Source organism: Ceratotherium simum, chromosome 17 (assembly GCF_057802395.1).
Source record: "Ceratotherium simum simum isolate JZ-2026a chromosome 17, ASM5780239v1, whole genome shotgun sequence".
Taxonomy (NCBI): Eukaryota; Metazoa; Chordata; class Mammalia; order Perissodactyla; family Rhinocerotidae; genus Ceratotherium; species Ceratotherium simum.
The window spans coordinates 40,176,285-40,189,113 of NC_141916.1; the positions used below are offsets into that span (position 1 = coordinate 40,176,285).

Sequence of the window (12,829 nt, forward strand, 5' to 3'; positions counted from 1 at the left end):
CTTTAGAAGGCATCAAAGGACTAACCTCAATAAATTTGCTTCAAACTTTGGGGCATTATCGTTAAAGGCTAGTAGGACTAGCTTTATAAATATAGAGGTTATTTTGCACTAGACATGAGTCTGGTTGCTTTCACTCTGTGAATGGAGTCAAACAATTTAGGAAACCCATCTAGATGTTTTAGGAAAAGAGCACTGGGCTTTTGATTCATCTAGTTTCATTGGGACTGATTCATCTAGTTTCCTCTTTTAAAATGTGAAATGAAATAAATTATTCTCCCAAATATGATTTGTACTTTATTTGGTAGATCTTGCTTTTAAATGTAAAGCCTGAATTATAAAACTATTTGAAAATTATTTACTCTCAATAATGTGTGCTCTTCAAAGATTTACAGTGTGAAGAGAGACAGAGTTTCTACAAATGGTATTTACTATAAAAGGACAAATAGCTCGAGATACAGCTATACTATCTTGTCAGCCGTATAACAGTTTTGACTCATGCTGAGCCTGATATTTAAATTTCCCTGGTCTCTTTCACATAAATTTCTATTCAGATTTTCCCAAACTAATTGGTACAGCTAACTCTCGGCTTAGGTTACATTTCATCTTACATTCAGCTTACTTTCAGCTCTGACCACTTCTTCAAGATGTTTTTGAATACTTATTCTCTCATTAATTCAATAAACTTGTTTTGGGTCCCTACTATTTGTCAGGCACTTACTAGACACCAGAGATATGAAGGTAAAGAACATATGGCTCCTATCTTTGAATTGCGCACAGTATAATGAGGGGGGAGGTTATAGCATCCAAACACGTAAATAAAGTGCACTGCCTAAGGATTGTAATAGATGCAGGCATAGAGCAGGGTGGGAAGATAAAGAGTGAGTGGTCAAGGTCACCTGGGGTGCAGGCAGACAAGGAAGCCTCCACATAGAAATGATGATAGAGCTGAGTTTTAAAAATTGAGTAGATATTATAAGATACACAAAGGGAAGAAAAGCATCACAAGTGGAAGACCATCCTGTAAAAGGCACTGAGATGGAAATGGCATGGTGAACTACAGGAACTGTAAGTAGCAAATTATGTCTAGGGACAAGCAGCACGAGCTGATACTGAGGTATAGACGAAGCTTTGTTGGCCATCTGAAAAATAGGGGATTTTGTTTATGGGAAGCCACTAAAAAGTTTTAAGAAGTGGGAATCACATGCCAACTATGCATTTGATTAATTCATTTGACAAATATTTACTAAGCTCCAAATGAGTGATGGTGGCAGGTAGAAAGGAGATTGGTGGTGGACAAGACTGGTTGAGACTGAAAAATGATTGCAATTGTCTCAGCTAAACTGTGTATACATTTGAAAGATTTCAGCATATGGGTATATTTAGAGCCATGGGAACAAGTGAGATTTCTTAGGCAGAACACATATGGCAAAAAGATTAGAGGGTACAAGACAAAAGCCTGAAGAGGTTGGCCAAAGAAAAGAAGACTGAATAGAAAGAGTCTAGCAGATAGGCAGAGCTATATGTATACATGGGAGGTGGGTATTTCAGGCAGAAAAGAAAGATTCAGAGATACAAGTAAACTGAGGACTAAGAAGTCTCTATTGAGTTTGGACTTCAGATAGTTGTTTATGACCTTTTATGGAGTAGCTTCAGGAGAGGCAGACTGTAGTAGGCTGAAGGGTGAATGGAAGGTTAAATAGTGTAGGCAACGAACCTAGACTATTCTTGCAAACAGCTTGATGGTAGCTGGAGCTACCATCAGGGATGAGGGAAGATATATATTTTTAAAAAACTGAAATACCTTGGATATATTTATAAGTTAGTGGAGAGAGAGGCAGTAAAGTGTGTGGGGTTGAGAATAGAGGAGTGGGGGGCAATAATTGATGAATCAGGATCTCACAAATGGGAAGAATGTATTCAAGAGTATAGGTGGAGGGATTTTATTGTACAGGAGAAGGGACATTCATCCTTCTAAGATGGAAGGGAAATTAGAGGGGCAGGGATAGAGGTAAGCTTGAAGGTGAAGTTGCTGAGATCGTTTGCTGGTCAAGAAGAGCACGTGGCTGGATTGGAGACGGAGGAAAAGACAAGATTTTGAATAATCTTGAAGGGAATGTACAAGGTGCAATATGAATTGTGGGGTTGGTTCAAAGTTGGGAGTGTAGAAGGTGGAGGGGTGAGGATTTTAGGGATTTGAGCCTGCTGGCTAGAGGGTAGATCGAATGGTCTCTCAGGATGGAAATGTCATCAGGAAAATCTAAGTAGGGCCAAGAAAAAAGCCCTATGGCATAGGATTGGAGACCACCATTCAGGTGATATAAATCTATTTATCTATAATTTGTTGATTTTGAAGCAGTAATTAATCTACTCAACTGTAATATTACTCAGTATACAAAGTTCTTTTTCAAATCTCTTACTAAAATCTGTTTTTCTTTCCGATTTAATGCAACTATCAAAATTTTAACTTTTCACATTTTTAGTAAAACCATATTAGTTCCTGCTGATCACAATGTTTCTATTTGTTAAGTTGTCCTTGATTTTTGTTATGGATTGCTTCAACCTGAATGCTCTCTGGAACTCTATTAATGCACAGGAAATATGATTCAATATGTGGAAATTTGTTGTATTCATATTTGTTTATCATAGCAAGTACCTGTTCAGTTTAGAAACATTTTTGTAATGGTTTGTAATTAAAATATTGCTTTAAATAAATAAAGTGGCAGTGAGCAGCTATTTAATGTGGTATAATTTGCCTATTACTTGGTATAAGAGAAACCTTAAGCAAATTTGCTACAGAAATAACATCTTTGGGTAATGCTACATTCCTTTTTTCATTAACATATATGTATTCTTTTGCACTACGGAGAGCATTATAGTACTGAAGATCTATTTAAATCATTTACTATGTCTTATTTAGAATGATTATTTGTTTCTATGTACATACAAAATGTGCCTATAAAATAATAAGGCTACTATTACCTACAAAATTCAATATTACTACTCAATTAGTCCCACTTTGACTTTTCAAATGGAGAACATGGCATGAAAGACCAGAAGAATAGACCACATTAAAAGTTTCCTGCAAATTGAAGGGTTACTTAAGTTGGAGACAATCAGTCTTGTGACAGAAAATATTTTATCAACAGGTGGCAAACGTATGATTTAAAAATAAATTGTTCACGTGTTTTCTTATACTCTTTTCTCCCTAGATGTTTCTGTTGGCAATAACATGTGCATATGTAGCCAAAACACTATCTGGATCTTATATGAATTCCATGCTCACACAAATAGAGAGACAATTCAACATCCCAACATCTCTAGTTGGATTTATTAATGGGAGCTTTGAGATTGGTAATGAATTATTTTTGCATTACTTCTTTTTGTTTTATTTTATTTATTGAGTTGGAATTTTATTCTTATTTGCTGCTTTAGGTCATTTAATCTGACTGAGTAATATGTTTTCTAAAATGAATTGAATAGCTCAGCTAACTTTGGAATATGCTTAGAAACAATTTATTTAAATATTAACTCTGAATAACACTTAAATATTGCCACATATACCACCATGGGACTTTTTATTCTAATAGTTTTTTGCTTATCTAGCACGAGTAGAACAATATTTAGAGTGTTTATTCTTAGCGTATCATTTGATAAGCCTTAACGTCTCTATCTTCATACTTAGATGATACCATGGAAAATAAAGGAATCTGTTTTTCAAAGGAAAAAAACAAATATTTTTCTTCTCTGGTTGATTCTGGGAGGTTGACAAATCTCCTTCCTAAATGAAGAGGGAAGAGGAAACTGTTTTCACATCTCCCTGTATTTATTTCAGAAACAGCCTCTAGAGAAGAATAAAGTCTATTCTTAGGCTCTGATTTTTGTGGGTGACTGGGAAGACGGGTGGACAGAGAGCAAGAATGAGAGAGAAAGATTTCTCCTGTGAACAAAGCTACACAGAAATACGAATGGCACTCCTTTATAATTTTATAGTGGCTTCCACTTCCTTCAAGGTGAAAGTTGCCTTTAATATATTTAATTGGTATCTGAAAGATAAGTCAGAATTGAGGAGAGGCAAAACTGAAACAAGTGATGCTTGATCTTGTCTCCTAGTGTTCAACTCTCTCAGACCTTACTTTGTACCACTTGTGTGCTAGATCCTGGTGAGGGAGTTAGAAGCCACTCCTTATATAATCCTTGCATGAATTCAACTCACAATCTAATGGAGGGCATATACGCAAAATAATAATTTTAATTGAATGCAGTAAGTTTGGTGACATAGGCATATGCAAGGTCCTATAGGAACACAGAGAAGGGACACAACCTCACTTAGGGAAGATAGGCTTTTGAAAGATGAAGATTCTTCCAGATGAAGAAACAGGGTCATATGTGTGAAGACAATTCCAATAGAACAAGAAGTGTAAGGGTGAGATAGCATAGTAGCTTGCGTGGGGAGCAACATTCAGCCCAATATTATTGGCTTGCCAAGCTTTAGGTGGAAATTATTAGGATATAAGCCTGGAGAAATGGGCAGGGGTGAGAAATGGGCAATGGAGAGCCTTATGTGCTTGCTATGGAACTTACCTTTTATCCTTTAGGTAATGGAGGGTCACTAAGAGATTGGCAGGAGTTATCAATATTTCTGTGCCAAGGACCTCTTTGGCAATCTGATGCCATATGAATTCAGAATAATATTTTAATTGCACCAAATAAAAACCATAAGAGTACAAAGGAAGCCCATTGTATTGAAATAGTTAACAAAATATTAAAACAGCTTGTCAGCTATTAATATTTGTTCTTTTTATCAGTACCTTAAATAACAATGCCTACACTAATTTTGAAGGAATGATTAGTGTCAATAATATTTGAGGTATCTGCAACAACTACAATGTCATATGCAAATATCTGTAACTTCTGTTGGTGATAAAATCCTAGGTACTGCTAATACAGCTATAGCTTGTGCCTACTTTCACTGTCAAAGGAAATGCTAATATTTAGTTAAAAGTTAGTGAAAATAAAGTTGCAATTTTTTTTCTCACTCAAGTTCATGGAATTCCTGATTTCTACCCACGGACTCCTTTGGGGTTTATGAACTGCAGATCAAGAACCCCTGTTAAAAGCAAAGGATAGATTTGCTTTTTAGAAGGCCTATGCTTGTGGCTATGTTGGGGATTGATTTGAAGGTGGCCAACCAGACTGGGTCAGAGAGGATCCTAGTAGGCCAATGCAAAAGCACAAGGGAGAGCTATCTGAGCCTGAGCCAGGATCATACTGGAGCACGAGAAGAGAAGAGAGGACTTAAGGAATGTAGGACCTAATATGTATATTAGGAATAGAGAGAAGGTGACCTAAGAAATATTTAGGAGTTAAATTCCAGTGACAGTTTGGATGTGGCAGATCAGGAAACCTGAGGCATCCTCAGGTTTACAACTTGGGCAGGGGAGTGGATAGCAGTGCTGAGACAGAGATAGGGGAAAAGAACCAAGATTATGGTGGTGGCTGTAGGGACAATGATGAGTTCTGTTTAGGCACATCGTTTGTGGTAGTACCAGTGAGACTTTCGGGTAGCGATGTTAACATTGCAGTTATATGAGTCTGAAGCACTGCGCAACTGTCTGGGCTGGAGCTATTGATTAGTAAGAGTATAGGTGGCTGTTAAAACTAGAGAACAGATGAGGCTATTCAGGGAGAGGATATAGGTTAATAAGTACAATGGACAAAGAATGAGTCCCTGATGGGCACCACTGTTTAAGGCACAGGTAGAGGAAAAGGAGCCCATAAAAGTGTTAAGAGAAGGAATAGTCAGAGAATAAAGAGGGGAAACAGGAGAGAATGGAATTATAGATGCTGAGGGAATAGAAATTTCCAAAAAAGAACATTTGTCAACAGCATCAAAAGTATTAGAAATGTCCAGTTGGACAAGGATGGAAAGCTATTCGCTGTGTTTTATAATATGGAGATAATCGATTATCTTTGCCAGGGCACTTTCAGCTGAAGAATAGATGTAGAAGCTAGAAAGCAGGGAGAGAGCAGTGACTTCAGGAGAGAATGGGAGGGAAATAGGGAAATCTGTGAATACAGATGAATGTTCTGGGAAGTTTGGAGAGAAACTAGAGAATATTTGCAACTAGAATGCAGTAGAGAGGGAGAGGCTTAAAATATATCAAAGGGATTTTAATTATTGGAGTAAGTTTGTGGAGAGAATGGAAGTGCCCAGGTGGTTTGTTTGACCTGGGATGGTCAGATGGGCACCACAATCTCTAAAACTAAAGTAAGGTGGTAAGGCCAAAGGGTAGGAAACTCAGATAAATACCTTCATGTTTGACTGCCCCAAATTTCTTGACAAGGTAGAAAATATTAACTTATGGAAACTGAGTGTTGAAAGGTGGCTTGAGGAGAATGATGAAGATCTGAGATAGTTGTTGAGGGGAAAAAGAGAGGTAATTTACAGATGCCAATAAAAGTATCACTTTGATTACCTTTCCCCAGTAAATTTACAAGTAGTGTTCTCCAGACCTTTGACAAGAACTTACCTGTCTTTTCCCATCCCCTCTCATGATGATTATTTTACTAACAGAGCAAGGCAATTTGAAAGATGAACTCATCCCTCCGTAAGGAGGGAAATTGCCTCCTTCCCTTCCCTTTCAAAAATAGTTATGGATTTCAAACAGTGGCCTTCTGGAGACACTACCTTCAACATGGATGGCTTTGATGATGGGGATTTAGAAACCTAGAAAGGCCAGTGTCCCTGCCATGGCTATAGAGGTGGAGTACTCTCCACATAAAATAATATAGGGCTGATATCTCTTCTACTTACAAGATAGACTAGAGAGAAACAGAGATGGAAAGAAAAGTCTTCAAAATATATTCCACCGCTTAGAAAATTATTAACTCCTTGAGGAAGAGTTTTTTCAATTTTTATAATCTTTGAGCCCATCACAGAGACTTTCCTTATACATAGTAGGATTGGATAAATATTAATTATTGATTAAAAATGTATAATTTGAGAACTTATGCATGTGTCACTCTTTCAACCCTTTACTCCATACTCTTCAAGGGCCTGTCCATCAGAATAGGGCCTCCCCAATTAGTTTCTTTATCCTAAAACATGGGGATACATTTTTTACTGACTTATTTACTCCTCAAATCCAGACTTACTTCTAAGATCTGGTTGGAGAAACAGAGATCCACTGTTTTTACTTCTAAGGAAAGAAGTAGAAATAAAAATAGATCTCTGGCTTGATTATATTGACCAATACAAAGTTATATTCGAATCATGAGTTATAAAACATGTATCTGTCTGGATTTGACTTTTGCTTCTCTTTTCAAGCATAGGAAAATGTTACAGTATTTTGTGGAGCAGACATGGAGAGAGATGCCAGAGGTGACATACAGGCTGACACCTACTTTTGCATCCCATTTCCTAAGGCCAGATAATCACAAATAGAGCCAATAAAATTTCCCAGAACAATTCTTTGGTCCCTTTCACTGGTTTCTCTTCCTCTGCCCTCTTTAAATGTTGGTGTTCCACAGAGATATGTTTATATATTTGTTGCCATTGTGAAACAGAGCCCTCTTTCAGTGCAGGAATTGTGTCTTATTCATTTATTACTTCATGCATCCCTAGCACCAATCCCAGTATTTGAGATATTTATTATATGATAAATGTTAGATAGCAAATGATTGGGTGAGGCCGTTAATTAGGACTTTGTTCATACTTATTGAAATATTCACATTTTGTCTCAATTTTTTCCTAGGAAATCTTTTGTTGCTTATATTTGTGAGTTATTTTGGAACCAAACTGCATAGACCTATAATGATTGGTGTTGGATGTGTGGTTATGAGCCTAGGGTGTTTCTTACAATCACTACCTCATTTCCTCATGGGCCGGTAAGTATTCTAGTCTCTGATGACTTTTCAGGTTCAACTTACAGCTGTAGGAATTGAAGCTTGGAATTTCCTTTCTCAGAACAATGCTTCCTAAAGGCAAGCACTCTAATGGGAACTGCAAGGTGCAGATTCTGTTCCGTCAGTCTGTTTTGTGCTCTTGGTTGCCTGGCTTCCACTTACATAGTCATATTTTGTCAATTTATGAAATGGATATTTGGGACAACTCTCATGGTGTTGAGACTGATGATAAGATTCCTAGGATCTGGCAAATCTGGGATTACTCCTTTCTTGGGACTATTCAGACACTTCTAATTATAGTTGAGATTCTGTTTAATTGTAGGTCATGAAGAGACCCAGTCTGAAGGTTGACTTTTATTTTAATTTTTACCAAAGTAATATGTCTACAAAGTTGTAAAAATAAAATTATATTGAAAGGCTTATCTTGAAAAAAGAATTGTCCTCTGCCCCTTCAACATTGCCCATATTACTGCTTTCTAGAGGCAACCACTCCCAACTCTTTTAGCTGTTTCTTCTGCTTTTTGCTTCCGTATTTCTAAGTGAATCTTTATCCTGTTAGTTTTTGATACTTTAGTGTTATGTAATATATATAGACTTCCTACTATAAACTCATATTCACTATTTTAATGTGTTTGACTATGGAATTTTTTTTTTGTATTTCAGCTAAACCATGCTATTATCATTCCTTTCTTATATCACTTTTTATTTTCCCTGGATTTAATAATTGCCTCATTTTTTATTTGATTTTCTTTTTATATCTCACTAATCATCACCAAACTCTCTACTGGTAGGGCAATGTCTTCTCAATACACTCATACATATCAGAGCGTTTTATTTTTGTCTTGGAGATACTTCTCCTGTCACCATCAATTCTTTGTCTGCAATCTGAACTGGGAACTCTCTAGGCCTGCTGCGTGGCTGCTTCCTTGAGATTTTACCTCAATGTTATCCTTGGGAATTTGCTTTGCCTTTGTCTTCCATTCAGTTACTTATTTCCTAGGTATCATATCTTCTGCTTTCCTTTTTCACTCTCACTCCTTTCTATGGGAAGTGTAATATAATGGGTTTCTGAGAAAGTGTATAAGGGAAATAAAAAGTTATAAACACCCGAAAATATGCATATTCTACTCCTACATGTGGTTGATAGTTTGGCTGGTATAATGTTCTAGGTAGGAAATCTTTTCCCTACGGATTTTGAAGACATCAGTCCTATGTTTTCTAGCTTCCAGTGTTACTATTGAGAATACTATGCCATTCTAATCCCTGTGACCAGTTTCTTTTCTCTGGAGCTCTTGAAATTTTCTTTTAAGCTCCAGAATCTGAAGTCATGATAATTGTCTTGGTATAAATCCTTTTTCTCAGTTATGCTGGACGCCTTCAATCTGGACATTTGTAAAAGTTACTTCTATTATTTCTTTGATAATATCACCCCCCTACCCCTCTATTTTCTCTTTCTAGAACTTCTACTAGTTTTTGATATTGTTACATCCTAAATTAAGCTTATACTTTTCTCACTGTTTTTTTTTTTTTCCCATTTTCTATCTTCTTGTCTTCTTGTTACTTTTGGGGAGATTTCTTTATCTTCCAAACCTTTGAATGGATTTCTAACTTTTGCTATCATATTTTTGAGTTTCAAGGACTCTTTTGTACTTTGAATGTATCTTTTTAAGGAATATCTTGTTCTTCTTTCAAGAATGCAATGTCTTGGGGCTGGCCAGGTGGCACAAGCAGTTAAGTGCTCGCAATCCACTGTGGCGGCCCGGGGTTTGCCGGTTTGGATCCTGAGCGTGCACCAACGCACCACTTGTCAAGCCATGCTGTGGTGGTGTCCCATATAAAGTGGAGGAAGATGGGCATGGATGTTAGCCCAGGGCCAGTCTTCCTCAGCAAAAAAAAGAGGAGGATTGGCAGATGTTAGCACAGGGCTGATGTCCTCACACAAAAAAAGAATGCGATGTCTTTTTCCCTCTACATTTTCTTCATCTATCTTCATTGTTTCTATTTCCTTCAAGTGTACCATTTTTTTTTTTGTTTTGTTTTTTATGTTTACTGTCATAGACTTTCCTCATGTATCTGGTGGATCTTGGTTATCTAATCACATTTAAGAGAGAGGAAGAATAACAACAAGCTAACTGGAAGTTCTGTGTACATGTGTAGGACTTGGTTAATGGAAGACTTCTTCATAGCACAGGGACTGGCTGTTTTTAGATGGCTGAAAACTGCCTATAACCTGTTAGTTATCTTAGGCAGGGATTCTATAGTCTGTTGCCTGAGAGGTGGAAGCTTGGCTATCAGCCAGGTGGAAAGGGGAATCTGACTTTTTAGTACGTAGATCATTTTTTTTTTTTGCTTTTGGCTTCCCCATTCTCAATGTGCCTGTTCTGACTCTCCAGAGTCAAAGGCCGTTTTCAGTTAGAATGGCAGAGGATGTCTATAAGGGTCTGACTGCTCCTTACACATACTTTAAGCCAATCATGTTGGTTTTTGGATCATGCCCACCCCCACATTTAGAAGTATCTTATATCTTCCCTGGAACTTCCCAGGGGTGTGTGGCACAGGTTTGGTTGCTCCCCTGTGGGCACTTACAATTGTGTTTCTCTTATCGACTAATTCAGTGACCACTCAGTTATCTGCTTTCCCATTTTCAAAATCTTATTAGTCTTTCTTCTTATCAAATCTTCCATTCTCTTTATCTTTGTGGCATTATGCCTTTTCATTTTCCATTTTAAAATCCATTCACTGTCATTTTGCTGATGTTTTGAGGATGAAAGGACTTTGAATGAGTTATTGGGTTTTAATGGATAAGTTAAATGAGAAAGATATGTTATCTTCTCATGGATTTCTGAAGGGATCAGAAGTTTCCAGGCAAAGAGTTTTTACTGTCCTTTTATTTCCTATCCTGTCCAAAACAACATAAAGTAATACTCAGCTATTATTTACGTTTCTTTCCACTCTCTACCAAACGTATTATTTCTTTGTCCAAAGCTGGCATATCTCATTGGATCACAGGTATGGAGACAGAAGCCTTTGTTCACAGTTCACAGTCAAACTCTATGGGCATGACTGGGCGATTGTTCTAAGGGGAAGTTATTTTGACCCTTTTCATGATGTTCTATAGCATAGAAATTAGGGCTATTGGTGACATCCAAGCATAACACTCTTTAGCTTATTTGGCACTCAGAAGGGCAAATTTTCTTTTGGCTTTCTCTTATCTTATAGAAATATAGAAACCAACCCAACATAAATTCTAACAAAGAGAGACTTAGCAGGACATATTTTCCTCCATTGTTGAAGCACGTAATTTACTTTCTGAGAAAGGGCATATGGATCTTGTGATAATTTGCGTAAGGTAAATGGTCGCAGTGTATTAACTCTTTTGTTCTTACGAGAAGAGAAAAAGTCATTACATTGTGCTGTCATAGTGTTTGAGATTCTCCTATGGCCTATCATTATGATGGGCAAATGTGTTGTTTTCCTTAGGGATTAATGAACATGTGAAGTAATTATTGTTGTGATTCTCAGGAAGTGAGGGTATATTTCTTATGAGCAAACCTCAGAGAATTCAAAGTTGGAGACTTGTTTTATTGTGTTGTTTCCCCCCAAAGCCTCTATCTTCTTAATTATACTTTGTGGAGTCTATTATTTTTCTTAGTTTTTGTTCCTGATACCACAGTAATTGTTTCCAGGAAATGATCACCTAAAAACCACAGAATGTTGATGTTGGGTAATCTAAGATGTAGATCATTCACCTGCAGATAGTTGAAAGCTAGCCATCAATAGATTGCACATTTACAGTGAGTGGCAGGTTCTTTTTGATGATATTATGACGATTAAGTGGCAAAGATGAAAAGATCTACTTTACTGGATTTGGATGTTTTGTCTTAAGTGAAGCAGGAGTAATCTGCACAATGCTCACATTGTCCTCATTGGCTCCTTAACACAAACATGTTTTCCCTGTGTTCATACAGATATGAATATGAATCTACAGTTTCAGTTTCAGGCAATTTGTCCTCAGACAGTTTCTTGTGTGTGGAAAATGGAACCCAGATTTTCAGACCAACAGAAGATCCATCAGGTTGTCTACTTCATTTTATTGCTTTCTGTTCAGTGAATTTGTAACTGAACGCTCTCTGAGTGGCTTTGAATGAGTTACTGGGTTTCGTTAAGTGAGTAAGGTAAATGAGGAAAAGGTATTTTCTTTTTTCACAGGGATTTTGGAGAAGATCATGGGGGAGACTAGGAATGAGGATAATACAGAATGTTATTCCTCTTATACTTGAATATACTTAATAAGACTGCCTTGTCTATTCTTTAAAATCCTTATTTAAAAATGAGGCAAAGTCATCCATTCAAAGACTACTGTAGAGTTAATTCCATGGAGGAAAAGTTTTAGAAGAATAGATTTATACTGATGATTTGGTCTATACAATTATGTAAATAAAATACAGATATAAACAAAGTTCAAAAGATTTTTGTTTTATCACTGATGTTCTGTAGAAGAGAAAGCAGGTAGGTATGCTATAGTTCTGATTTACTCTATTCTCTTTCTGCTGAACTAGGAACGTGTCATTCTGCCTCACTTCTCTTTCTTTACCAGAGACATTACTTTATAGTCCAACACAGTAGTGGTGCTTCTTCTAGCTTCCTTTAGTCCCAGAAAATCAACGTGCTGGCCTCTGCCTCTTCGTGTGCTAAGGGGTCTATATAATCTTCTGGTGATACTTAGTCTGGAGGTGACCATGTTGACTTAGATCAGAACTACTCTTCCTATAATGGGGACATTTTTATGCTAGATTCATGTCAGTGGAAGCTACTGTGGTCCCCAAGGCTGAGAATTTCACTGCCAGCATGGAATCAGAAGGAACCAAAATAGTCTCAGGGGGTGTAAGAATAGCTGTCTCAGAAACTCTAAGCCAAAGGAACC

General features: G+C 37.0%; 1 protein-coding gene across 1 annotated transcript in view; it reads left to right on the forward strand.

The window, feature by feature from the left end:
* The first annotated feature begins 3,209 nt into the window (after positions 1-3,209).
* The window catches only part of SLCO1A2 (solute carrier organic anion transporter family member 1A2), a 40,611-nt gene continuing 30,991 nt past the window's right edge, over positions 3,210-12,829 (forward strand). The window contains exons 1-3 of the mRNA XM_014791358.2: positions 3,210-3,351; positions 7,755-7,887; positions 11,874-11,980. Coding sequence (XP_014646844.2) covers positions 3,210-3,351; positions 7,755-7,887; positions 11,874-11,980 — 382 coding nt within the window. The remainder of the gene's footprint in view (positions 3,352-7,754; positions 7,888-11,873; positions 11,981-12,829) is intronic.